Below are 27394 nucleotides of genomic sequence, written 5' to 3'. Positions count from 1 at the left end.
CAAGGCTGGGGTCCTTCCATGTCTCCCACGCCAAACAGCAGTCAAATGCAAAGCCACCAGCAGAGTGTGAGGTCAGCGATCCACCAGCCCACATTCAGAGCTCTTTACAATGCCTACAACTTTAGGCTGAAACCCCAAATGAGTCCAAACCCTCAGGGTATAAGATGGATGGTTGTGTTACCCACACAGCCTAGATAATGTTTACCTGTTTAACCATCAAAACTTTTATGAAAGCTATGAGACAGAACTTGTTCTTAAGAATACATCGTAACTCATCTTAAACAGTATCCTAAGTTTAACTTTTCTCAAGGCAGTTCTCTCCTGAAGCATGTCTGGCAAGTTACGACTGGCAGAAAGGGACCTCCCCTTCCACGTCTGCATGGTAAGTTTACGATTTCCTTTAGCTAAGGATGCAAAATGACTTAGCAAGTTAAGTCTCTACACAGAGCAGAAATACATGTGGCATTATCTCAACTTGGATTTTCCATGGATCCCTGGTTCTCTAATCAGTACAGCTCCTTGTGACATCAGGTAGAATGTGTCAGAGCTGAGAAAATAGTTGAATTCTTGGTCTGCTACTGCTTTTTTATACCCAGGTATAATACTATCAGGATTTTCCCAAGTCCTTTCTTGGACCATCTATGCCCTTGCATTCAGTAGAATATTTACAAACACTGGGCTCTCCGGCTGTTAAACCACACTTGGCACCTACAAAGTGACACCCCCCTCTGGAAGGAGAGAGCACAGGAAGAGTCAGGTGTCCCTCCTCCCAGCTTCCTAGCATCCTGGACAGGCTTCCCGGCCGGGCCCACCTGCCTCTGATACAACGCCACTTTACCACCGTGGTCCGGGGGCCTCATCACAAGTCCCTTCTCTTTCATCTGTTCTAAACTTCATGTCTGCCACTTCCAATCTTCTCTGGGATGGGAACTAGAGGGTTATTTAAAATATTTACAGAAATCAAGTCAGTAGTTTCAATGAGAGTCTGAGGGCCCCTGCCATGCATTAAAATACATAATGCACTCTGTAAAATCTGTTTGCTTATAAGTTCTCAGGGAAGATTGCTGGAAGCTGAGTTCAGAATAAATAGGATGCTATTGTGGTATTACTGCTAGGGGGTACTTTGGGAGAGAATGGCACTTACTGAGTCCATTCCACATTCCATTCACCCTGAATGCTCCTCCCTGAAGTGGCCGACTTCTCGCTCGTTCTGGTCTGCCTGCCGTGGAGCCGTATCTGCGAGGCCTTCCCCAGACACCTGTGTAAAATGACCCCTGCCGCTGCCTTTCTGTAGATCCCGTCTCCTGCCTTCCTTAAAACCACAGCTTTAATCAGCTCTTGGCATGCTGCGTATTTACTTATCCACTGTCCGTCCCCCTCCATCAGAATGGCAGTTCTGTGAAGTAGCCGGCTTATCTGTTTTGCACAGGGTCTCAAGAAATACTTTTTGAACGAGTAAGTCAGGCATAGTTATTTCAAATACCTTGTCATCTTAATCCTCCCCAGCCTGCAAGTCACGTAGTTCAAACCTTTTAACAGCCAGGGAAACTGAGGTTGGTTACTCAGTACTTGGAGAGCACAGCTTTGGGGTTTCGAGCACGGACCCTTGAACCAGACGGCCTGGGTTAGAGCCAGGCCAGTCACTGCCCATCTCTGTGACCCTGGGCAAGTCCCTGAACCGCTCTGGACCTGGGTCGCTTTATCTACAAAATGGCAATAATAATAGCACTGCCTTATGGAGTTGTTGTAAGGAGCTCACCGCTCACAGCAGCTGCTAAACAAAAGTTAAATAGATAAAATCTTAGCTGAGGGACACCTTATAAAAATGACTGACTTTCTCATTCTGATTTCTCACTCATATTACAACCCCCTGATGACCCCCAGGTTTCTGGTTCATCTATCTAAGACAGAAGTACAGGTATGTTGACTCCAGCCTGTGCAACAGACTTATGTATTTCTCATCATAAATTAAGCAATCTGTGAATCTTGGTTAACGTGCTAACAAAATCAGGGTTCTGAACCGCCAAGACGCAGGCCCCAACCCTAACAGTGTTACAGACACACCCTCGCTGTTACTTAGCAACGTCCTGGACGCCTTCTCCAAACAAGACCACGACTTGCATCCACTGCCCACCCCACAGGCTGTGTAGCCAGGAGAAGGGAGTGTCGTTGCCTTAGAAACCTCTCCTCTAATCAGCAGAAAATGGTGAGAGGTGACAGCTGGACAGACAGCCAGGCAAAGTGAATGTTTTGTCCAAAAGTGCCCACACCTGTCCCCTGCATTCACTACTTCACAATAGGATAGCAACCATTTGCCATAACAAATAACCTGCTTGCCCACGTTTCACTTGAACCAGGAGAGGGAATGTTTCAGCTCGCAACGGGCTTTCCACGCTCCCTTGAAGGGCAGAGCCAAGTCCCAAAGCCACAGGCAGCCCACAGCCACGTGGCAGCTTCCCCATGGCCACTTCCTCCAGTTACCTTGCCCTGGTGGTCGTGTTTCATTTCCCAGCCCCTCGGCAGCTCCAGCTGTTTGTTTGCAAACATGTTGAGGAATCCCACAAGGTCCCGGTTATGCTGGTAGCGTTCAAAGTGGTGTGTGTCCCGCCGGACTTTGGTGATCATGTGCTTCAAACACGTGTTGTTTGTAAACATGCGGTAGGCACTCTGGAGGGAAGGATGGAGAACCAACGTTAACCTGCTGGTGACACGCAAAAGCAACACAGAGACTACCAGGAGCATATTTCGTCTAAGGCTGGTACCTAGGCTTCGACGTCACTTTAGACTCACACGTGGGAACGGCAGACAGAGCAAAACAGTTTTGATCAAAATAAATTAGACTGCAGAAAGTAAGGGCGTCTTCCCTGATGATTCTAGTTTTCTAAGGAACAAGAATGCGGTGGAGTCTCATTCTACAGGGCATATTAGGTCCTCAGGCTGGTTTTAGGCAAAAACCACACAGTCACAATCACACCATGCCGGAGACGCATACACCACCTCACGGCAAGCCCCAGTGTTTCCTCCAGCATCGGAACAGACCGTTGGCTCTCTGGGTGAGCGCCAGTGAAGCAGCTGGCATACACTGAGGAGCCAAGTTGTACGGGAAAATGCTTGGTCCTGTATTTGAATATTAGAAGGACATGTGATGGGCTGAGCTGCTCTCACTGAGAGTCATATTCACTGAGATCACAGTAGATTGGAGGGTTTCATCCCGCTCTTTCTTGGAGGCACAATCTCAGTGGCTGGAATGGCAGGCAGAATCCCCTGGACTGTATACTTTGGTCTCTTTTTTTCTTTTTCCCTCTCTGTGTTCCCTGTGTGTGTATGTATGTGACTGAAGTGCACACTTGACACACTTGATGAAACTCCATTATATCAGCACACAAAAAAGTGATTGCTTTGTAAAATTCTATGGCATCCATCTCTATGATAATTAAAGAACAATCCAAAAAAGACCACAAGCCACGGGCCGTCCACGTATCAGTCAGACAGCAAATATTCATTGTACAACACCATGTGCCAAGCAGCAGGAAAGGAGTAACTGTATAGAGCCATTTCCTTGAATCATCATAAAGAATGTGATGTTCATGAAGCTGACTGGCCGTGAATGATCTAGCCTGGAATTCTATTCTTCTCAGGTAGATTCCCAGGGCTTTGGATTCCTCTGAACTTCAGTATCCCAGGGACACCAGACTGAGTCTGGAAGCCTTCAGGCCTTAATTCACAAGTTCTCTTATTTATTTCCACCTAAGAGAGACCAAGGCAAACCCAAAATAGACCAGAATCCCTGGAAATCATTTCACTTTAATAAACATTGACTGTCTGTGCTGTGCCCAGAGCTGTGCTGGTTACTGAGGAGGAGGGGTGAATCAAGATGCAGACAGTCAACACTGCTTGTCTTTCCAAAGTCCCTCAGGATGTGTCACGTCCAGGTCAAAGCATTTATTGCCAATCTGGGTCCCTCTAGAGCTCTCTCCCTTTGGCACAGTAAGCACAGCCACTGGCAATGTCTGAAACGGCGGCTGCTCCCCGGTCTGGGGTCCTGGGACCACAGGGATCACAGAGCCCTGACAGCCCAGCTTTGAACGAGCAACAAGCCTCTGTTCACTGAAGCCACTGAAATTTGTCAGCTGCCATTATTGACATATAATAAACTACATAAAGTAACTTTTCTAGAGTGATTCTGATTGACTTGCTATCATTTATACTTTTCGCTTTGCATTTTAAAACATTTTTCTTCTATCAAAATGAAAAGAAGGAAGGAAGGAAAGCTAGCCACAATGAACTATCCTCAAATACCAGTGTGCTAGCTCCTCAGTAAGCCTGAGTAGAAAATCTCTCGAGGTGGTCTTTCAACCTGCCAGTCTGAACGAGAGGAGATCTGACGGCTGTGAGGACGTGTGGGGTCCAGAGCCCAGAGCACTGCCCGAGCAGGCAGCTGGCGCAGGGGCTCCGGGCAGTAGACGGCAGAGAGCATTGGCGCTACATGACAGAGAGAGGGGGACTCATAAAGAAGTCGCAGGTGGCCAGAGACAAACGTTAGTGAACGCAGAGCTGAGCATGTGGCTGCCCCCGCCCTGGGGTTTTAGGTCCCATCAGCAAGATGTCTGTGTTCTGCACTTGGCTCCATGTTGCCCATAGATTTTCACAGAAGCCTTTGCCAGCACAGAGGCCCGAGCCCACATGAGCTTGTGGGAGGGCGATGGTAATGAGCCTGCAGGTCATACTCCCTAATAAGTCTCTTTGAGGACAAGTTATTGTGAGATAATTCTGTCAGATAAATCATTTCAGTAACTGTTGTTCTCAACAGGTGCCTCTCTTGTCACCCTCCCTTTTCCCTCCCCAACTCCATTAAAATAAGTAAATAGGCCACATCCTCGTTCTTTATCTAGAGCACCAGAAATGTTCCTCACCCTGCCAAAGAAAAGAAACAGAACTTCACTAGGGCGCAAAGGAGCGGTAATGAGGTGAAGGAACCCGTCCCAGCCTCAGGCCTGAAGTAATCCCGGAGGGGCTGGATGGCCCTTTAAGCACACAGTCTGAAGGCTGGTCTTAGAATTAATTACATCCTTTCATCTTCCTCCTCTTCAATCAGTGAGACGTCTACTACAGTGCCAAGTTCAACTGATCTTTTCAAAAAGCATCGACCAAAGTAAATTAAGTGTAAGAACGGTTTCTCCCATTAGTAGCTAGAAAAAAACCTTCAGAACCATGGCTTTTTCAAGTCTGAATGATACGCACATGACTGTTTGGGTCTACGTAAAACGCTTAAGGCAAACAGGAACATCCCTCCAGACTGCTACATTTTTTAATAAAGAAATTACATACGTATTTATTTATGTATATTTAATTCATAGATGTATGTGTAACATATTGATACATGTATGTGCTTATATACACATCTACTCTATTTTTGAATATGTATTTTATATGTTTATTCTATATATATAGTAGTTTTGAATATATATTATATACGTATGTACACATATGTGTATATATATGAAGTATAAACATCTTTTCTGAGCAATCTTGTTTATACAGAACTGTGGTGAGGATTCTAGTCACAGCTCTGTCACAGACAGAGACAGAGAAAGTCATTTAATATCTGCCTCAATGTGCTCAACTGTAAGATGGGACAGTAGTAACTGCCCTGCTTTCTTCACAGGCAAGTGGGATTCAACTCCAGTGGAATAAAGGATGTAAAAGTGCTTTGAAGAAGTTAAAAATCACTGTAAAAATACAATGTGGAAGTAAGTACAAGACTATATAAGGGATTATACTATCATAATTGTTCTAACACATGAATGATAGTAGTAAAACTGTTTTCTACTTTCAGTCTTTGAAGCTTCTGGGCGAGCATCCCACTTTTTATTAAGGGAAGAAGGGGCTCACAACCTCTCACTAATTATATGTTAAGCCCTGTGCTAAACCCCGAGGATACAGAGATGAGCACAGTCTCATCACTCGAAAGGACGGAGAAGGAAAATTAGACGGGGAGGTGGGAGGAAGGGGTTGACTGGAGGCAGAAAGTAGAGCTTGGGAAACAGAGGACAGAGCAGCACTGAAAATACTGAAGCAGACAGTCAGAACTAGCAGAGCTAAGAATGAGAGAAGTCCAGAGAGTTGAGAAACACTACACAGGTAGAATTAGGTTGGAAGAGTTTAGTTTATGGACACAACTGTGGGTTAAGAGAAAAGAGGCATCTGTACTTTCCCTCTGGGGCTCAGTGGGTCTAACCGGAAAGGGATCCTTTTCTGTGTTAGACTTTGGTTTTGTTTTGTTTTGGTCTTAGAGAAAATGACACAGTAAAGGGATCTGATCTTCTACATGAAACAAAAGTAGATTAGGAAAGAGCAAATGGACCTATTTCACAGCAGTCTCATGATAAGGCACAGAACGATCTCACCTGGGAAGATGCTGCATGCGGACTCGCAAGCAGGAAGGTGAGTTGGCAACTGTTAACAGTAGACAGAGCCCCTCTAAATGATTCCAAAAGGGTGCAAGGTTTTCTTTTCCTTTGATATGATTTTAAACACCCATTTTGGTTACCCCTTCTCTATTCCGAAATCTACTTTCCCAATCATCTTGGTTGTTTCTTGTCTTCCTGGTAAAGCAATAAACACTCTATGGTGGAGTGATGGGTCAACAGAATGACCAACCGAATTTCTTTGTGGAATTTTGCTAAAGTAAAACTCATTAGAGCTTAATGTGCTTTGGTTAAGTGTTTGAGGTGTTAGGAGTGAAAAATATTGAAAAGAGCCAAGGGGAACATTATTGCCATTTGACAGCAGAATAAGAAAATTACATGTGAACACTCAGTTCTTATCAACCAACCAAATTATCAACCAATTAATTGGAATCAGTGCAAATAATAATCAATTCTCTCTCTTTTTTTTTTAGTGTTATGGTGATCATATGTCCAGGAGTACATTAGTTCTAAATAAAATCTTTCTTTCCTATTTCAGAAATCCATCAAGAATAGGTATTCTGAACTCACACTTGGAAAATATCATCTCTGCCTCTACAGCAAATGTATACAAAGGCTCACAAAGGAGCAGATGTGAGCATCGGTTCCACTAAACAAAATTTATCATAAACAAAATCAAGTAACATTGTTTCCATATGATATGTGCTGGGATATGGAAACAGTCTTGTCTTACAAAGTCTGTATTTACAGTGCTTTTTATCATAAGGGATTTTACATTTTTCTCATCCATCCAAAGAGTAAAATGGAGTGAAAATTGAACTTCTTGACAAACCAACTGTAAACTATCAAATTCATCTATTTTGCAATAGCAGGAATTTCTGACTTATAAGAATATGTTTATGTATTTTGGAACAATATTTTTCTTCATTAAGTAGTAAGAAGTTTATATGATGGAATTAATGTATTTCTAGACCTTATCAAAGGCTGAAATAATTATTTGGCATGTATGTTGGAAACATTCAGTTGCATATAATGAAACGTATTTATGTATGACAATTATTAGATAAACACAGGCATACCAACTATAAAAGACATGACACTAATGAATCTTTAATTAACTGGAAAAATGGTTTAAGACAATTTTGGAAGCGATCTGATCACAACCAGCAGAGGGCAGCAGAATATATCTTAAAACGACCACAATGCAAAAACAGAAAAGAAAAAAAAAAAACCCAGTATTTTGTCTCAAGTTTTTCTTTAGAGTTGTAATAACTATATACCTACTTAATTTTGTTCTTTTTAATAAATATGATTAGGTATCCACCAAAAAACTATTAGAACTAATAAATGAATTCAGCAGGGTAACAATAGGACACAAGATTAAAATACAGAAATCTGTTGCTTTTCCATATGCTAATAATGAACTATTAGAAAGAGAAAGCAAAACAACAATTCCACTTAATCTTGCATCAAAAAGAATAAAATATCAGGAATAAACTTAACCAAAGAGGTAAAAGACCAATATTCTTAAAACTATAAAACACTGATGAAAGAAATTGAAACTAATACAAAGAAATGGAAGGATATCCTGTGTTCTTAGACTGGAAGAATTAATATTGTTAAAATGTCTATACTTCTCAAATCAGTCTACAGATTTAATGCAAACCCTATGAAATACCCATGACATTTTCCACAGAACTAGAACAAAAAAATTCTAAAATGTATATGGAACCACAAAAGACCCCAAATTGCTAAAGCAATCTTGAGAAAAAAGAACAAAGCCAGAGGTACCATGCTCCCTGACTTCAGGCTATACTACAAAGCTCCAGTAATCAAAACAGTATGTTACTGGCACAAAAACAGACACACAGATCAATGGAACAGAATAAAGAGCCCAGAAATAAACTCATGTACCTATGGTCAATTAATCTATGACAAACGAGGGAAGAATACACAGTGGAGAAAAGACAGTGTCCTTAATAAGTAGTGCTTGGAACACTGGACAGCTACACATAGAAGAGTGAGATTAGAACAGCTCCACACACCATATACAAAAATAAACTCAAAACAGATTAATGACTTAAATGTAAGACCTGAAGCCATAAAAATCCTGGGTGAGAACATAGGTGGAACACTCTCTGACATAAATCATAGCAATATTTTTTCAGATCCATCTCCTAAGGCAAAAGAAATAAAAGCAAAAATAAACAAATGGAGCCTAATTAAACTTAAAAGCTTTTGCATAGTAAAGGAAACCATCAACAAAATGAAAAGACAACCTGTTAAATGAGAGAAAATATTTACAAATAATATGACTGATCGGGGGTTAATATCCAACATATATAAACAGCTCATACAACTCAATATCAAAAAATAAACAACGCTATTAAAATTGGGCAGGAGACCTAAATAGACACTTTTCCAAAGAAAACATACAGATAGTTAACAGGCACATGGAAGGATGCTCCACATCACTAATCATTAGAGAAATGCAAATCAAAACCACAATGAGGTATTAACTCACACCTGTCAGAATGGGTATAATCAAAAAGTCTACAAATAACAAATGTTGGTGAAGATGTGGAGAAAAGGGAACTGTTGTACACTGTAGGTAGGGAAGTAAATTGGTACAGCCACTATGGAAACAGTACGGAGATTTCTCAGGCTGAAAATAGAGCTACCATATGATCTGGCAATTCCACTCCTGGGTATATGTCCAAAAAGAAACAAAAACACTAATTTAAAAAGATGCACACACTCTAATGTTTACAGCAGCACTATTTACAATAGCCAAGATACGGAAGCAACCTAAATGTCCATAAACAGATGACTGGATAAAGGAGATGTGGTGTATATATACAATGGAACATTACTCAGGCATTAAAAAAACGCAATTCTACCATTTGCAACAACATGGATGGACCTAGAGAGCATTATGCTTAGTGAAATCAGACAAAGACAAATACTACATATTATCACCTACACATGAAATTAAAAATATAATACAAATGAATGTATTTAAGAAAACAGAAACAGACCTACAGATATAGAGAACAATCTAGTGGTTACCAGTGGGAAAAAGGAAGTGGAAAGGGGTATAATAAAGGTATGGGACTTAGAAACACAAACTACTATGTATAAAATAGATAAGCAACAAGGATATATTACACAGCACAGGGAAATATAGCCATTATTGTGTAATAACTTGAAATAGAGTATAATCTAAAAAAAATACTGAATCACTTTTCTGTACACCTGAAACTAATGTAGTATTGTAAGTCAACTATACCTCAACAACGATGAAAAATCACAAATACACAGCAAAAAAAAAAAAAAAAGATAGTAGCTTGAAATTGGCCATAGGGGAATATTAGCACTACAGAAATCAACAAATGCAAATCAGGTTTTGTGGGCTGTTTAGACCAGGAGGGAGTAAACTGTAGACTTCTGGGTTGGCTGGCTGTGTTTGCAAACAAAGTTTTATTGGAATACAACCACATTCATTTATTTACATGTTGTCGTTGGCCCAAAAGCTGAAAATATTTATGCTTTGGCTCTTTCCAGAAAAAGTCTGCTGCCTTTTCCTAAACATAAGGTCTAGACTTAAGAAACTGGTAAAGAAAATAAAATGCTAATAACACAGATTAAAGTTCAAATTGTGCTGTTACATTGCAAATAGCACATGTGCACACAAAATGAAGGAAAAAAAAGTCCAGTACTCAAAAACAATTACCTGGCTCAACAAAGGTGCTGGCCTTGTTGACAAAGAATGGCAACTCTCCCTCCAAAATATGTCCTGTGTTCATCTACTTGTCACTAAGTCTACTGCTACTGCACTAGTCCAAGCACCCCCATGTCTCACCACAGGGCCTTTTCACTTCTTTCCCCGAGGCCAATCTTGCCTTGTAAACCCATTCTCAGCAGAGCAGGTAGAAAAAACCTTAAAAGGCAAAACCACACCCCTACAGGGGCTCCCCTTAGAATAAAGCCCATTTGGAGTGAAGCCCAAACTCCTTGCCAGCTCACACAAGCCCTATCTTTTGAAGCCCTGCTCACCTCTCCCACCGTACTGTGTAGTACATCAAACTCCTTCCTGCCCTCAAGGCTTTGCTCTTCCTTGGCAAGGACAGTTCTGCTCCAAGACCTTTAACTTACTGGCTTCTTGATGATTTACAGCAGTTTGAATACAGCTCCTTAGAGAGGCCTTTCCATCCACCTGATCTCCAGCTCGGCCCCAAGTCAGTTTTTCTTTATTCCAATCTGTCTTTCAAGTTTACCACAATATCCCGAGAGTCTTGAGTGTACTAGGAAACTCACAGGCATTTAATAAATACTGGTTGAATGAATGCACGAACAAATGAACGAAGAAAGAAAAACATGCGTTGTACAACTTCAAGTCCAGAGCTTTTCCGAGCACAGCATGACACTTTCTGCTTTAGAGTGATAGGTCTAAATGCTAGGCCATCCTTCCCTGTCTGAAAATCTACAGTCTCCTAGAAGTGTCCCACGCATGAGTTTGGGTTCCTGTAACCTGGCTTCTGCTCACACTTCCAGGCTCAAATCTGACTTTCACTAGTGTCCTGTGCTGTCCACACACCAGCAACATCAAACTGCTGTACTAATAATTCAGTTTCCACACTTCTATAGTAATTCCCACGACAGCCCTGCAACATCATGAATCCTGTTTTGTAAATGCTGTTGCTTCTACCTAGAGAGCTCTGGCCCGTCTCATTTCTAGGGCAAGTTCCTAACCAACCTTTAAAACCAGTCAGTCTTTAAAATGTATTCAGTCTTTAAAACCTGTTCCAGATGGAAACCCATCACTGACTCCCCCGTACACCTTCCCCCCAGAGTTAATCACTCACTCTAGCAAGGGGCCTCCTAAACCTTCCATTATCGCACTCACAACTCTGCTCATTGCACTGGAATGTGTCTTCACATTGCACAGGGGCTGTCCCTTTTGTATCTCTGGGACTGAGCACAGTGCCTGGCATATAGTAGGGAATAGACAACTGCTGCTGTATTGAATGCACGGTAAATCTAAATCTAATCCCTCTTGCATGAAATAGGAGGACAGCTAACATGTTATTCCCTGCTCGCCCTCCTCCCAAACCCTTTGTGTTCCAAGCTAAGCCTATAAGCCATGAAATAATGATCAGCATGTTAACATGTGTCAGTAACTATCTGTGCATACTAAGAACCTCGCAGACAACTCCTGGCGATCGGACTACACTGACTTCTACTTTTCCCTTTATCTACTCTATTTTCCCTAATCTGTTTTGTTAAATTGAATATGTTCCTACATTCCCTTAACAAGTCTGTCATTCTAACTTCCCTCTTATTATTATTATTATTATTTATATGTTATTATTAATAATAACAACACACAAGAGTCGTCTTCTTCTATTTCTATTCTATTTGCCCACCAAATCTTGCCAGTTCTCTGCCTGGGATTCTCTCATGCTGGACCCTTCTTCTCTATTTCCTTCCCTCCCAGTCCAGGCTCTTGTCAGCTCCTGCCTTAATGAATAGATTACATACAGCTGGATTTCCACGGCCAGCGTTTTCCCCCATTCTAAATCACTCCATGTGCAGCTAAGACAACAGTCCTCTACTGGGTTTTTTTTGGTGGGGGGAGGTAATTTGGTTTATTTATTTATTTTAATGGAGGTGCTAGGGATTGAACCTAGGACCCTGTGCATGCTAAGCTCGTGCTCTACCACTCAGCTATACCTTCCCACCAATAGTCCTCTAATTAGCATCTTCAGGAAGCCACTCCCCTAGCCCACAGAGAATTGTGGAGCAACCCCCCTTGCCCAGCATGTTATACCTACACTTTATGGAAACACAAAGCTCTTTCTTTGTGTCTCCCTCATACCTAGTCACAGTTCGAGCTGTTTACTCCCACATTAGCACCGCTGCTCCAGCAGGATTAATTCCTCTGTCTAACCAAAGCCCTAAAAGTATTTCTTGCTTCTTTCATTTTTCCCCATTCCTGATGGCCAATTTTTCACCAAGTCATACTGACTTTACCTTCAAAACATCTCTCAGATCCAAGCACTTCTCTCTACCCCTATGCCAACACCACGATTCCAGCCATCACTGTTTTCGCCCTGGACCATGCAGAGCCTCTGTTCTCCTCACCCTGCTTCCACTCTTGCCTTTCTCCCATCTCCAAACCTGAGCATGTCACTCTAATTGCACAATGGCTCCCCACGGATCTCAGAAGAAACTTGAAATCCTCTGCTGTGTCCCACAGCCAGAGCTACCATCTGGATCTTGCTGACTTTCCAACTGAGTATCACCCCATCTCCTTTTCCTATCATTACACAGCAGCCCCTCTGCTCTCTTCTGAGCCCTGTGGTCACTGTATTCGCTGTGTAAGTTACTGCAGTGAGCCTCCCCTGGCTCTTCCCATGGTTGGTGATTTCTCATCTTTCAGCTTCCAACTCAAAACCATTTTCTCAGAGAGGCATTCTATAATCATCTTTCTAAGGCTGCCCTCATGCTCTCTCCACTCAAGTAAGAATTTGATCTTCTCCACACTATGTCTGCAGCACCTACCATAATTACTAGCATAAACCAGGTTTTCAGTAATATTTATTGGATGAGTAAATAACTCATTATGCATACAGGGCATGCTTCTCACTTCTTTCTTCACTCATGCATACCCTCCACCTAGAAGGCCCTCCTGCTCCTTTTTCTTTTAACCAACCAATGTCCATTATTTACTCTGTGACACGATCTAAGATCCACATCACAAAGAAACGCTTTCTAACCAAATTTCCTATCACACTCTAATTTTTTTCTTCACACACACAAAAGGTTTTGGCTTAACATATGTAATATTTTCAAACACTTCTGTTTTCTTCTCGAAATATTTTAGGCAAATACCATGCTCATGATCAGAAAACAAGTGTGTAGCATTTTCCACTGTCACCCCATGGACTTCATATCCCTCAGTGTCTTCAGGAGGTTAATACTTCCTGAATGAAGTGAAAACCTCCCATTCCAGATTGTAATTCCAAAGTAAATGTGGGAAAGGAGCAACATGAATAGAGTTAGAGAAACTGGTTGGCAGGAGGATTTAAGGGGGTGAGGTAAGGGGTGGGTAGTGAGGGGTTTCTTGGTTAAGGAACCAAGATCAAGATAAGGGTAGAATTTTGGTTGAAAGTCAAGGCTGGAGGAAAGGAAAGAAAACAGGTAAAGGAGAGAGTCAAAATGATTTCTCTCTATTTAAATAATGATTAAAAGGCTGAATTTTTTTTTCTATAAACTCCTGGTTAACAAAAGATTTATTCTTTTAGCTGATACTAACATTTTTAGGCCTCTAGTGAAATTACAGAGGTAGGGCTTCTAAAGAATAGGCAGACATATTAGTAAAAGGAGGGAAATTTAAATCCACCCCGTCCTAACACATCACCACGCCCCCTCCTCCCATACCTCCCTGGAAAAATACTGACCTCCCATAGAAGCCTCATATAGCTTTAAAATATTCCTCGTTTGTTTGTTTTCTCAGATTACAGCTATGTATGCACTTCACATCCGTTCTTTTGGAGAGCCCTGCTACAGTCTCAAAGCCCAATCTGACCACTGCCTGGTGTCAATGCTCAGGTATTTGGCTATATTTGTACAGGCAGAATAAAGCGGTTGCTAAGAGCACAGACTCGTCAGTACCTCTGGGATTGTAACCCCGAAAATCCCGCTTAGTAGCTGTATAACCTAGTTAACCTCTCTGTGCTTCAGTTTCTTCATCTGGAAAAATGGAGGTTTTATCTAACTCACAGGTTTGCTTGGACGAACTGGGTGAAAACACATGTAGTGCTTAACACAGAGCCTGGAACACACGGAGTGCTCAGTAAACATTCGCTGTTACCATTCTTGCCGTTACTACGTAAATGGGGCTAATTTCCTTTGGCCTGTTGCTTTTTCCACCCCCCTTTCGGATGGATACTCACAGGGTTAGAATGCAGCACGGTGAAGAACTCCGGGCTGATGAGGAACTTCACAGGGGGCGACTGCAACAGCAACGTCAGCCTGGATCTGGAGGTAGAGTGCGGCAGGACGTTCTCCCGACGGAAATCTAGGAGGGGCAGACACAGAGGCTTCAGGGAAGCCTTTCCACCTGGTGGAAACATACCTATTCACTTCCATCTATATTTTAAAAGAACCAAAAAATACTATAGCATTTGCTGTTGTTTTAATCCCCTAAATGCTTTCTTCTTACCTGTCAATTCAGGCATAAAACCTAAGAACAGTCATTGTTAATCACACTAAAATGGAAGTCAATAGTATTTCTAGTCACTATTAACAATTTAATGCATCCTGAGACTTTTTTCAAGTGATCAGATTCAATCTTTTTCCTCTATTCCACAGATCCAGAGATTAAACAATTTATATTCTATCTGGTTTTGTGACAATTTATATTCTATCTGGTTTTGTGATTCTTTTCTTAGTACTAACAAAAAGCCGAGGATCAGAAGAAGAGGTGTCTGGTGAATTCAGCTTTCTGACTTGGATGACCAAATGGTAATGAAGATCAAACGTTCTCTTAAAGAAAGCTTCATTTCTTGGAAATCCTTACTTATTTGTGTTCTACTTTTGTGAGATTACAAAACCAACCAACCAAAAGGCTCTTACCTGCACTGGCTTGGTGGAAGTCGGTCTCCTCCCCAGCCCCATCGATGGCACTGCTGTTTTCCTCAGGCCTTTCGTTAGTCATGGTTCTGCGGATACTCTGATATCTAAAACCAGGAGCCCGGGGTTACACCACAGCAGCCTTTAAAGCATGGGGCTCAACCGCTCCCCCAGAGCCCAGAAGTTTTCACCAGCTTCTCAGCCTCGACCCGTTCCTCCCCAAACCCCCATTCCCTGATCTTCTGCACCATCTGTTGTTTAAGTAAATCTGTTGGACTGAATTTTTTTCTGTCCATCATTTGTGGAACATTTTTGTAACAAATTAATGAAATCTTAAAAAAAAAATTGTGGCCCTTCACCAAAGAAAACCAAATTCCTGTATTGTTAAAGCAAAGAACCTTTGTTCCACAGCAATTAGTTTTTGACAAAGAACGACAGATTTTAAAAGCTTAGGTTAATAAATGAAGATGTATCACAAATGAAGATTCTAGATATTTAAAAAGCTGTATGACTTCAAATAAGGTAAGTGTATACACTCTGTTTTACTAAAAATCGATGCCTTGGGTTGACTAGAAGGGATAGCATTACTTATTTCCTCTCTAGTTTCCAAACAAGCTGTGTATGTGTGTGGCTATCATTTTTTAACCAAGAGACATTCAATGAAGTCTATCGAGGTAACAACTCCAACTTAATGACAGGATACCCAAAGATGAAAGAGACATCCGTGCCTTCCATTTGGCACAGGTGAAAATTAGCCCAACCACAAAATAGAACATTTGGAGCAAAAATGCCCATCCTCACCGCCGGTTCAGCTGCTCCATCTGCTGTATGGAGTTGGATCTCTGCAGCACCTGCGGGGCGGGAGGAGCTGTTGGCCGCTGCCACGTCGTGGTCCTGTTTACATGATCCACATAGAAGATCCTGCCATGGCTGTCAATACGCGCCTCCCAGTCTAAACAGCAGTAACGCGAGGAGAGGGTTAGGAGGAGCTGCTGAACCATTAATGGTGTTCATTACGCAGCACGTGTTTTCTCTCTCTGACATGCTATAATTTGGGGCTAATAACACATACCTCAACTGCATCATCTGGCACTTCCCCCCAGTCCACTCCAGAATCTGTTTGTAAACAGATCCTGCATGTGTAACCAACTTCTGAAAGAAGCCCTGAATGCAGAAGATCCTCCCAGATCTGCCCGCAATGCTCGAGCACCAGCGTTTAAAATACATTCGTTGGTATTGAATAGTTTAGATATTCACATCAAAGTTAGTACTGATGTTTGTTCTCACCAAAAATTGATTTGGCTGTTATTTCCAGCTTAGATGAAAGACTCATAGCTGGAAACGCCCATGTGCTTATTTACACACAATTGTAGGAAATGCAGTCTTCAGAAGAAAAGAATGCTAGCCTAGTCATCAAACAGCATCATTATCAACAAACTTCCATTTGCACTTTCCCAAAGATGAATACATACATTTCAGAACAAAGTTAATTACTTGTGTCCAACCTCAAATAAATACAATGATTCAAAAGATTTTTAAATTTTACATTAAGTGTGTTAGTCTTTGTATACAAATGTATTAAGTGTGTGTTCAGTAAAAACAGCAAGCAGATTGTCTCCAGGGCCAGACCTCACACCACTGTGAACTCTCTAAAAGACCAATCCCTGATTCAAACAAGCAGAGCATGAGCTGATCTTTACAAAAGGCAACATTTTAAAATTGATTGCATTTGGGAAGGGTAATTTATATAGCAACATACAAAAACAGCAGAGATCTATTCTCTAAACAGGAAAGTTCTTCATACACAGCTATTTTGATGTCAATTTTTTTAAATTAATAAGCACCTTTCTCTTGAGCAGCTATGTGATCACACAGCTTATCAACAGACACCATGGGTCTAATTCTAGAGCCCAGGAGGAAAACATGTTGGCTCCTGACCAGCTGTGGCATTTACTCTGGAGGTGAACGGAGCAAATATTCCAACAAAGCCCTTAGTGCTGGAAAGACCTGTGCGGTACATCGAGCCAGCCCTGGAGGACCACTGAGGGCTGCCTCAGCTGGGAGTGGAAAGATCTCTTTTTGTTGATTTCAGCCCATCATAATTTATGACAAATGGCAAGGGAAAGAAAAACTGGGCTGAGGAAAAACACCACAAGGACAACAAATGACTCCGTGTCACTCACACTCCAAGGTAACATCCACCCACAGAGAACCGTCCTGCCAAATCCGAGCTCTCTGGGCACAGCTACAATCCTATCAGCAGGCGTTTCCAAAAGACCTCATGCTCAGCCTGCACCCGCTGGCAAACAGTAAGCCCATAAGGACATTTTCGGGAACCATTTTCCAAAACCGTCTGATCTATTCCTTTGTTTTGCTCCTTGCCTCGCATACTTCCCCACCTCAAAGATTCTGAGAACCAAGTATTCCCACTGCATTCCTCTCTCATTAGAGCCAGGATAATTCAAGTACATATGTCAAATCAAATGCACATGGCAAGAAATGGCCATTCCTTTTCCCAAGAATGTTTACAGTAGCTTCCAATTTTTTAAAAAATGTAGAATAGGTCAATTAGGGATAAAAACAGAACAGAAGCCGACTAAAGGAAGCAGAGAGAGACTTCTGCCAAACTCCCAAGATAAGGTTATAACTAAAATTTGGCTCTAAGTTTTCTGTCAGTTAAGGCAGAAAAGAAAACACACTGTTGTGTACTTTCCATTTTCTGACAAAAGAAAATTTAAAAAATTCAAAGACGAAACTTTTTCCTTGAATAAACTACTTAAGAATTTACCCCATGAAATGTGGCCTGTATGAGTCATACGATGGCAAATGAGGGGGAGGGGGTATCTCCAAATATATTCACCGCTGTGCCTTGCACACAGTGTGTAATGAATGAACAAAATAATTTCAGTACAGTAAAGCTGTTAAAAAAGAATGATTCTTGCATTCACCTTCCACGAAGGCCAGGAATAAAGTTCATTTGTATTTCAATAAAGACATTTCTATGCAATGGGGAGAATAAGAAAACAATGTCCAAAAACTTGCTTTCTAAGAACATGGGATGTTGGATGCACATTAAGACTATCCCTATCAGAGACCATATCTTTAAGTTGAGGTTGTTATCTAAGTCCTCATAAAGAGAAGTCCTGTAACACTGCTGTCAAGCGGACACTTGGCATTGAATTGAGAAAGACTGTTGTGCCGTTGGCTTCTTTGTGAATGGCACATCCACGCTTACCCAAGTGGTCAAAGCCCGTCCATCAGGGCAAAGACAGCAGAGGTGCCATGAGGAAGGCCACCCTCTGTCATCATCCGTCAGTTACTTTGCAGGGGGAGGAGGGGATACGGTGGCTTTAATATCTTATAAGTTTTTTTTCTTTTTTTTTCTGGTGGGAGAGGTAGTTTTTTTTTTAATGGAGATACTCGGGGTCGAACCCAGGACCTCCTGCATGCTAAGCACGTGCTCTACCACTGAGCTGTGCCCTCCCCTCTTATAAGGCTTCATATCAGGCCTGGTTTGTTCTTGATTGAGAGGCATATGAGAAATTACTGCCCAGCATCAAAGCTTCTTTCATAGGTAATGCTAAAATCAGACAGGTGGGGTTAGAACACTGGGATCTTAGCATTTACTTCCTTGTCTTGCCACATTGTAAAATGGGGTCTATAATCAGTGTGCAGTGAGACTGAGAGCAATGTGTTAGGGTGTGTGTGTGTATGTGTGTGTGTGTGTCTCTAGTGCACCAAATTGCAAACAGGAGGCCTATATCTGGCCACGGCTTTGTCATGCCTTTGCCACATGACCTTTAACAAATTATTACACCTCTACGGACCACAGTTCCTTTACCTGAAAAATGAGAGGACAAAAGTAAACAGTTCTAAAATGACATGAATCTGCAACATGACACCCATTTTATTACCTTAGGGTCAGTAAGGACCTAGCAATATCTTATGTCCAGGCCAGAATTCCCAAAATAGACTCTAATTCATTAAGACTCTTGGGCCAGGGGCTTCGGGATCCTGAGGAGTAGGACCTGGAACCACCTGCCAACCCCGCCTTGGCCACTGCGGCTCCAGTATTACCTGTAGTGCATACTGGTCTTGCGCAGGTTTCATTTCCATAAAGAGCTTCATGGCAATGATAATATTTGAAAACTATTGTCTAGAGAAATGTTTCTCAAGGTGTGGGATTCTGACAGTATGTGTCAGAATCACTGAGAGGATCAATAAAAATGCAGATTAACAGGACACAGCCCAGCTCTTCAGAATCAGACTGTCTGGAGCCAGGACTCAATTATATACATTTTTAACAGCCTTCCCAGGTGATTCCTAGACACACTAGAATTTGAGGAACACTAACATAAATTAATAAGGACTAAAACAGCAGCTAATTTACTGGACACACCCACGGAGCTAATCCTGGATTTCTCAGAGGTCATGAAGTGTGGGCTTACCAGGAACTAGACTTCAGCCTAAGTACCCCAAACTTAAGTTCAGGAGCAAATGGGTGCTTAGACACCCCAAGACTCAAATATAATAGTCCCTTTAAATAGCTGGACAATAAGGGGAAGTAAGAGAGTTAGAAAGAGTGAAAATCTACTCCAAGGCCACTGTCACAGCATTAACTCCAGAAGCAGGGAGGTAGAGCAGGGAAGGTCTCAGACATGTTTAACTTTAAGAATCGATGTATGTGGGTGGGGGTGGGGGTCATCCTTACGGCCCCTCTTTATCTCTTTACTCTTCCTTCTCACTCCCTTCAAACTGGACCTTGGTCTCTGCTGGAAACCACCCAAGTGACCAGATGAAGATGTGAACACACCTCAGTGCACACTGAGACTGGGAAGAAGGTCAACGTCTAGACAGATAGAATCACATATCAAGGGAGGCCAGCAATGAACTGTTTACGTGAATCGAAGGAGTGAGAGGACTATGAGCCGGGGACTGAACTGATTATTACTGGTTTTGGAAAAATGAAGGAATTGAATGCTGTGAAGTAAATTTATAAACCCACTCTCGATATTATAATAACCATGGTATCTTCACCAAAATGGTGAGATATGATGAAGTTATAATGAACTAAAGGTGTTTTTAAGGGAAAAAATTAAGCTCTGTAATAGATGCTAGACAGCAGAGTTTAAACAATTATTTTTTCCCCTTATTTCAACACTCAAGGAAGTGTGATACCATTTGCATAAGTACAGAAGTCTTAAGTTAAACCTGTCTATGATCTGGGGAGTCAGGATAGCAGGTGCTTCTGCCCTCCAGGAGTGGGTAACAGAAATTAGAAGTGGGCACCAGGGGTCTTTCAGGCGCTGGTGATGTGGTGCGGGTTGCCCAGGCGGGCTCAGTTTGGGAGAATTCAACAGGCTGACTGCTCTCTTCCGTGTGTATATTACATTTGAATATTAAAAGTTTTTAAAATCTCAAATAGCTGCCTATTTTGGACCGTAATATTCAATTTTTAAGAAAGTAGCTTTTTAGATTTAAAGTATGGATTCTTTACTTTAAACTAGTGTTTAGGTCCTAGAGAATAAAAGCCCCTAGCTTTAAACAGAGAAGAAATTTTATAAGATTAATTGTACTTTCCAGACTCACTGTCTTCTCTCAAACCTTCTTTTCAAAGGGTGATTTAATAACAAAAGTGCACACCTACAAAAAATGAGAACGTTCCCCTGTGTTTTTCCAGGCCTACCCATTTGAACCCAGCACATCAGTTATACATTAGTCCTAAAAATACTGCCAAGAAGCCTGCAGTCCTGCAAGAGTCCACTGCTCATCAGTGGACTGTTCATCCTGAATCTATGCCTAATCCTACCCTTTTGGGGGAAAACCACTTTTCAACACTTTCCTACTATCTCCAGTGCAGCTATGGGTTAAGTCTCAGACACACTGGAGCCAATGAGAGAAAAATAAAGTAGTTTTTCAGAAGGGGTTGAGTTGGTCATTCTTTTTGTTGCTGTTGGAGGGGAGGTAATTAGACTTGTTACTTACTTACTTACTTACTTAATTTATTTATTGGAGGTACTGGAGGGTTGAACCCAGGACCTCGTGCATGCTAAGCATGTACTCTCCCATCTTTTTTCACTTATCTTTTTTTCTTAGTTTTAATATATGTATTTTATTGAAGTATAGTCAGTTTACAATGTTGTGAAGATTCGTCATGCTGCTGACATTCCGTGGGCCTCAGGTCCTGAACCGCCTCCAGCTGCCACCCCATCAGTCACCTCAGAGTAAGAGATACAGCAGATTCTCAAGGCGCTCGGTGCATATTCATGTTCAACTGACTTCCCTGCAAGGCTCTCAACAGAGCAGCACCGCCCTTAAGACCTGGAGCTTTCTTCTTTTGTATGGATCCATTAGAATATCTCTCAACCAGCGGTTGGGGTTCCAGAGCCCACAAGGTCACAGCGCATGGTCCATGGCCTAAAGCTAGAGTAAGATTTTGAGAACCAACTGGTAGATAGTCATTAGGGCTGAGCAGTCTTTGTACTAAGTCCAAGATCTGTTCCCTGGTCCCGAGAAAGGAGGAATAAGACTGGAAGGAAAAGTAAAGAAACAAGGAAAACTGCTTTACAGAGAGAGATCAGATAGATGTTCAGAGACCGCGGCACATCCCTGACACACAGACTACCATGTGACTGGCAGTAAGAGGGAAGTGGTGTAACACGGGATCCCTCTGAATCCCCATGACTGAGTCTGCAATCTTCAGAGAGAAGCACAGCTTGGCTGGATGGTTTTCCTCACTACCTGTTAGTACACAAATATTTTAAAGGTGAATATAAGCTAAAGTTACAATCATAATAAGGAAAAAGAAAAGAAAGAACCAAGAACGAGGGGTGGGGGATGGATCGAGCCCAAGGTTCAGTGCTTCAGTAGCTTGTCCTGCAGGTCTGGGGATAGGAGGCTACACCGAGAGGTGCTTCTGAATCTGACACAGATGCTCAACAGAGCGACCTGCCTGGGCCACAAGATCGTACCGTCACTGTGACCACTCTTCTTATACTCGGAGGGCCTCCAGGGGAGGGTTCTGCTAAGTAATCTTAAGCAGGAAGGAGAAGAAAGCTGAGCACTTCTTGAGCCTTCCTGGGTCTGACTTCAAAATACAATATAATAAAGCTTCAGTGAAGCCCCTAAACTCTCTGATTTGCACCTAAGTAGACAACACACCGCAACGTGTCACCACTCTGCTGATGACTGCACTTTCAGAATTTACATTCATCTACCTACACAATAGTCCCCAACCTTCTAATCTTAGATCAGAATGCCTGAGAGAGGAGAAAGAACACTGGAGACTCCGTTTCAGCCTTTCCTAGTATGGGATCTTACACAAGTTACTTAATTTATCTGGGCTTTGATTTCCCCATCTATAAAGTGAGAGAATCAGATTAGCTGGTTTCTATCCATCAATCTGAAAACTACAGATAAGGCCTGCTTGACCTACTTCACAAAACTGTTGCAAAAGAATTTTTTAAAAAGGCATGTAAAAATGCTTTGTAAACTGTAAAGCACTTACATAAGTTTGAGGTATTATAATTAATAATGTTAAAAGTATAACCCTTAACCTCAAAATAATTCCGCCAGGTCACTTCAGAGATGGACCAGTCTGCACAATCCAAGCAGACACCCAGTAGCTGAGGTGCCCATGAGATGCTGTGTGAAGGCAGAAGACACAAGACCAGGCAGAATGCAGAATGCCACAGCTCTACGTCAGAGGCATGGCCAGAGACAGGAGCAGAGCTGCCTGGCAGGCAAGGAAAGGAAGACAGAGAACTGGCTGACAGGGGGTGCGGGGGTGCAGCCAAGTGATTAAACAAATTATCAAAAGGATGAAGGATGAGACAGAATGGGAACAGAAGGGGGCAAAGCAGTGTGGGGACAGAGCTGATCAGTCATCAGGTATGCCCAGACCATAGTCTGTAATCTATCCATGGTAATATAAATCCCCAAATTTGCAAGTTGCATAAGAAGGAACAACTCTTAAGAATTTTCTTCCTGTTCATCAGAAGCTCATTAAATTGGTTATACTATTAAGCTGCTTTTTTTTTTTCACTTTTGGCTATATTAACTTGCTAAAGTGAACTGCCAATTGTTTATTTTTTAAAATCCTAAAATGTATTCTATCTGGGCAATGCAAATAACAGTGTTTAAACAACTGCACAGAAATATCACAAATATTGATCACAATTTCAGCAGGAAAGTACCCGTCTTCATGAAACACAATCTAGAGAGCAAAATCACAGTCCAACAAAATTCAGACCAATTGGCTGTGGCCAGGATGTCATTTATTCACACACTGATGGCATACTCTGCCTCTGTCCCAAGTGCCTGAAACTCTAAGTACTTACTCTTAAGCCACGTACACACGTAAACAACCCCACCCCCACCCCCAGAATTCTTTCCTGGTGCTCCTAATTCATTTTTCTCCAATTATATCTAAATACTACCCTGGAATATTTGTCTTTTCTGTCTCTAATCTTTTCTCCAAGGGTAAACAATAAGGAAGTTTTTCCCCTCCCACCTGCTTAAAATGACACAATGGTTAATTAATCTCTTGGTTGATTTTTTAAAACTGCTTAAAATATATGTTTCCTATAAGTAACCACCCTCAATTATCCAAATACATGAACAAAGGAAAGATCTGCGTACGACAGAACTCCATAACGATCAAGCCAATATTTTAACATGCTGTACATAATACCATTCAGCTTTTTCGGTCAGCATTCACCAAAACTAACCACTCAGCAGTTAAGTCTTTTAAATGCATTCTTACTCCCCCTTTGTGTCCTACCATTTTTAAAACACAGAGAACATAAGGCATCAGCTTCTTGCCATGATGAAATACAAGATGGTGAGTAGAGAAGGTGAATAAGAAGGAAAAGCAATTAAGGCAGAAAGATGTATTTTCCAATGTATTCTTAAAAGTAGTATTTACTGAGCTTTATCACTGTTCATCAGATGTTTTACTCTCACAGAGTAATACTGCTTTAAGAAATTCTAGAAACTTAAATAGAGTTTCAATTATGTCCAGGCCACGAGCATCACTCGTCTTTGAATTCAGGTTGTATAACTTGCCCAGCAGTTTTCTTAAGTGCTCTGCATTTCTTAAAAGTGAAAGAAATGAAGTATCATTCGAATTCCCAGGTAATCATCAGGCTTCCAAAAATGGCAGACTGATTTCTGAAATTAATACCACTTCTCTGGGTATCCCTAAGAAAAAAGCCAGAAGCCTGTACTTAATGATTCAAAACACTGTAAGTGAATAAAAAGTAGCATATTACATAGAGCTAGGCTTTACTAAGAGATCGTACCAATTTACGTAATAATCAGATTCATGCTGCCAACAGGCAAATTTTTAAAAAATTTCTATTATATCCCAACTGTCCACAACATCTGATCTCGTTCCCTGACTACAACATTCACTCCACCAGCATTACAGTATTGACTTTGCCTCATCTGCCCTTTCATTTGGTGGAACGGTGCCCGGAGAGTCAGCTAAGCACGTTCCAGGCTGTATCTGCAAAGTCAGGTGGCAGCTCTCAGATCCCTTCCTCTGGGGGAATGGGCACCCATCCTTTAGGTCCTGCGGGTCCTGTCACCCTTGTACCCTTTGATTAAGGTGAGCCCTTTAGTTAGCAGGTCCTCACTTGGTGGGAGAGCCTCGTCCACCCTCTGGTACCGGCTAACATCCTGGCGCACTGAAGGCAGCGACCGCAGTGGCTGGTGGCCGTTGGCTTGAGAACCTAGGATTAAAGGTAAACAGTTACCTGGGGATTGCTTTCCCCTTAAATGTTAAAACAGCCTTTGCAAAAGAAATACCTAATGTAAATCCTGGGGCCAGTCTCTTGTCTCTCTTTCATCTCATTTCCCCTATGAGGACCCAGAAACAAAAGAAGGGAGCAGGAGGTGAACACTTAGTCAGAAGTGGGTCTTCTAGGGAGATGTCCATCTGCAGCCATCCCTCCCCCTCCCCCGCCATTCCCCACCCTGGCCTCTGTCCTGGTCACACACCGATGCTTTAGGGTCACACGACCCCAAGATAATGAAAGGAGAAAAAAAAAGATGGAGAAAGAAAAGAAGGGGATACTTTGAGGAGAAAAATAAATTACAGAATAAGAAAGTCATTTCTATTTTCGAGCCTATGCTATTTAAGCATATGAAATGATCCTCAGACTTTTCAAAGCATCTGTAATAAAATAGTTTAAAGGGATCACACTACTGAGCCACATTCATTGAGACATAATACAAATTTTCTGCGTAAATTTGCATCATCAGACACTCAAACAGCTTATTCTCAAGTGTCAGAAAGCATCACCTAAATTAGTTGATACTTCTTGGACTGCAGAAAGCAAACATATTACATTTAATGCAAAGCACATATTAACCTTCTGTTCTGCGGCTTCATGCGGTAAGAAGTGACTTACAGGGTTCCTGAAAACCTCTATAGACAACACTAACATCGATGCTGTTGGCCTGTTCGGTTTTGTATCTACAAACCCAGGCCCCACCAGAGATCCATTATTTAGTTTTCCTCACACTTCCCATACAAGGGGAACTGACCCTGGGAGCACTGAGCGCGCTGTCACACTGCAGGCACATGCGCAGCTTGCTCCCACGCTTCGGCCTTCAGGTGGACCTGGGCCACCCGCAACTATGAGGCCACCTTCCTAAGGAGAGCAGGTGCCCGCGCTGATGCAGAGCCTCAAGATTCACTGTTTAAGTTTGAAGACTTCTACTAGACATGCCTCTTATTTCAGCAATAGAAGATCCATTAGAAAAAAAAAAGTTGTTGAACACCAAGGTGAATTCAGCTAATATTTGACCTGCAGTGTAATTTGCATTGAGGGACAAAACCACAAGACTTCTCTCTGAGCACGTATGCTTGAGCCAAGAGCCATGCTGTCTTCTGCATCCTACCTCCAGTGGCGCCCTCCTCCTGGGCAGTGGCCCCTTCACAGGCCCCTTGGGCATCCCCAGCATCGCCCGCTTCTCCGGGCTGGCTCTCAGCAGCAGCAGGAGCAGCGGCAGCTCCCTCCAGGCTCTCCCTCCGCTGCCAGACCTCCCCCACCTCCTCCTGGTCAGGTAAAGGGGCCGCTTCTGCCCCTGGCCCGTCCTCCTCTCCACTGGGCACCTGCACCACAGGTAAAGAACCGGGAGTGCACGTGGAATCCTGGGCCCCTTCGGCGGGGCCACTGCTGGCGGGCTCAGCTGCACAGGCTCCATCTTCCTCCTCCTGAGAAGAGAAGGCTGGGGTTTCAGGAAACCGTGCACTCTCAAGAGATGAGCACCGTGTCTCCACCGAGGACAGCTGCGTGGTAACGCTCTCGTTGCAGGAGCTGTCGGCCCCTTCTAGGTCACTCTCTCCCTCAGGCCTGGTGCTGGCCTCACTCACGCTCTCTGTCCTGGCAGGGTCACTGGGTTCTGTCTCAGAAGACACCTGGGAAGGCTCAGAGCCCTGATCAAGGGACTCCGCCTCACTGACGGCTCTGCGGCTTCCTCCCGACGTGTCAGTGCCTGTGTCTGCCCCACTGGTGGGCTGATCTACCTCTTGAGAGCCACACAACTCGGCGCCGCCCTGGTCAGCCCTTGGCTGAGACTCTGGGCCATTTTCACTTTCATCGGGGACCGGGCCTGAGGGTAAAGAGCTCTCTGCAAGCTCTGGAACATTTTCTGGCTTCTCCTCGAAAGAACTGGCTTCGTTTGTGGAGGCTTCCTCAGCCTCCACTGGGTTGTCTTCTGGCTTTGCCTGAGATGCCAAGCTCCCCTCCTCAGTCCTTGATGCCCTGCTAAACATGATCAACCCTCCTTCCTCCTCCAAGGAAGAGGGGTACCCCAGGTCTTGCTGGAACTCGTGGTCTTCTTCATCTGAGTCGATATGAAGCATTGCACTGAGTCTCGTGTCGGTGGGAAAGCTACTCCTTAGTTTCGGAGAGGCTCCCACGGACCTCTCTGAGCAAGAGGCTGCGCCCGGCCTGGAATGGCCACTGTGCTCAACAGCATCTAAATAGTCGTTGAGTGAATCCTGACGTCCCCTGGGAGGTGAGGTCCTTGAAGAAGTAGAGGTTAATTCTTCTGAGTCTATTTCCAGCGTAGAGCTAGTCCTGAAAGAATGTTTGGGGGTCCCCTCAGCACTTCCCTCCGAAACGGGTCCATTAGAACAAAGTGGGCTGTCGTGATGGCCCCCGGGCATGTCCTCCTCATCAGAGGGGCTTCCTGGGTCTCCATTCACGGTGTGGACCCCAAGTATTGTGCCAACAGCTTCTGGAGAAGCATCTGAAGGAGAAGACAGAGTTTATTCAGAGCAGTAATAACGAATGAACTTTTCATGCCCGATCAGT

General features: G+C 42.8%; 1 protein-coding gene and 1 long non-coding RNA gene across 6 annotated transcripts in view; one reads left to right on the top strand and one right to left on the bottom strand.

Annotated features, from left to right (window-relative positions):
• HECW2 (HECT, C2 and WW domain containing E3 ubiquitin protein ligase 2) overlaps window positions 1–27394 on the bottom strand; it is a 336842-nt gene that overhangs the window by 85472 nt on the left and 223976 nt on the right. For all 5 annotated transcript variants that reach the window (XM_072961562.1, XM_072961560.1, XM_072961561.1 and 2 more), the window contains 6 exons: window positions 25974–27329; window positions 24704–24799; window positions 15867–16017; window positions 15069–15172; window positions 14387–14511; window positions 2482–2667 (listed from right to left, as the gene is read on the bottom strand). In XM_072961562.1, the coding sequence (XP_072817663.1) occupies window positions 2482–2667; window positions 14387–14511; window positions 15069–15172; window positions 15867–16017; window positions 24704–24799; window positions 25974–27329 (2018 nt within the window). The remainder of the gene's footprint in view (window positions 1–2481; window positions 2668–14386; window positions 14512–15068; window positions 15173–15866; window positions 16018–24703; window positions 24800–25973; window positions 27330–27394) is intronic.
• Window positions 14372–18021, top strand: LOC116280560 (uncharacterized). The gene is made up of 3 exons (XR_012072837.1): window positions 14372–14477; window positions 14885–14957; window positions 16925–18021. It is a non-coding gene; the product is annotated as an uncharacterized lncRNA (long non-coding RNA).

Source organism: Vicugna pacos, chromosome 5, assembly GCF_048564905.1.
Source record: "Vicugna pacos chromosome 5, VicPac4, whole genome shotgun sequence".
NCBI classification, from domain to species: Eukaryota; Metazoa; Chordata; class Mammalia; order Artiodactyla; family Camelidae; genus Vicugna; species Vicugna pacos.
Note: the sequence above shows the minus strand (reverse complement) of the source record. Positions and strands in the feature narration are given on the sequence as shown.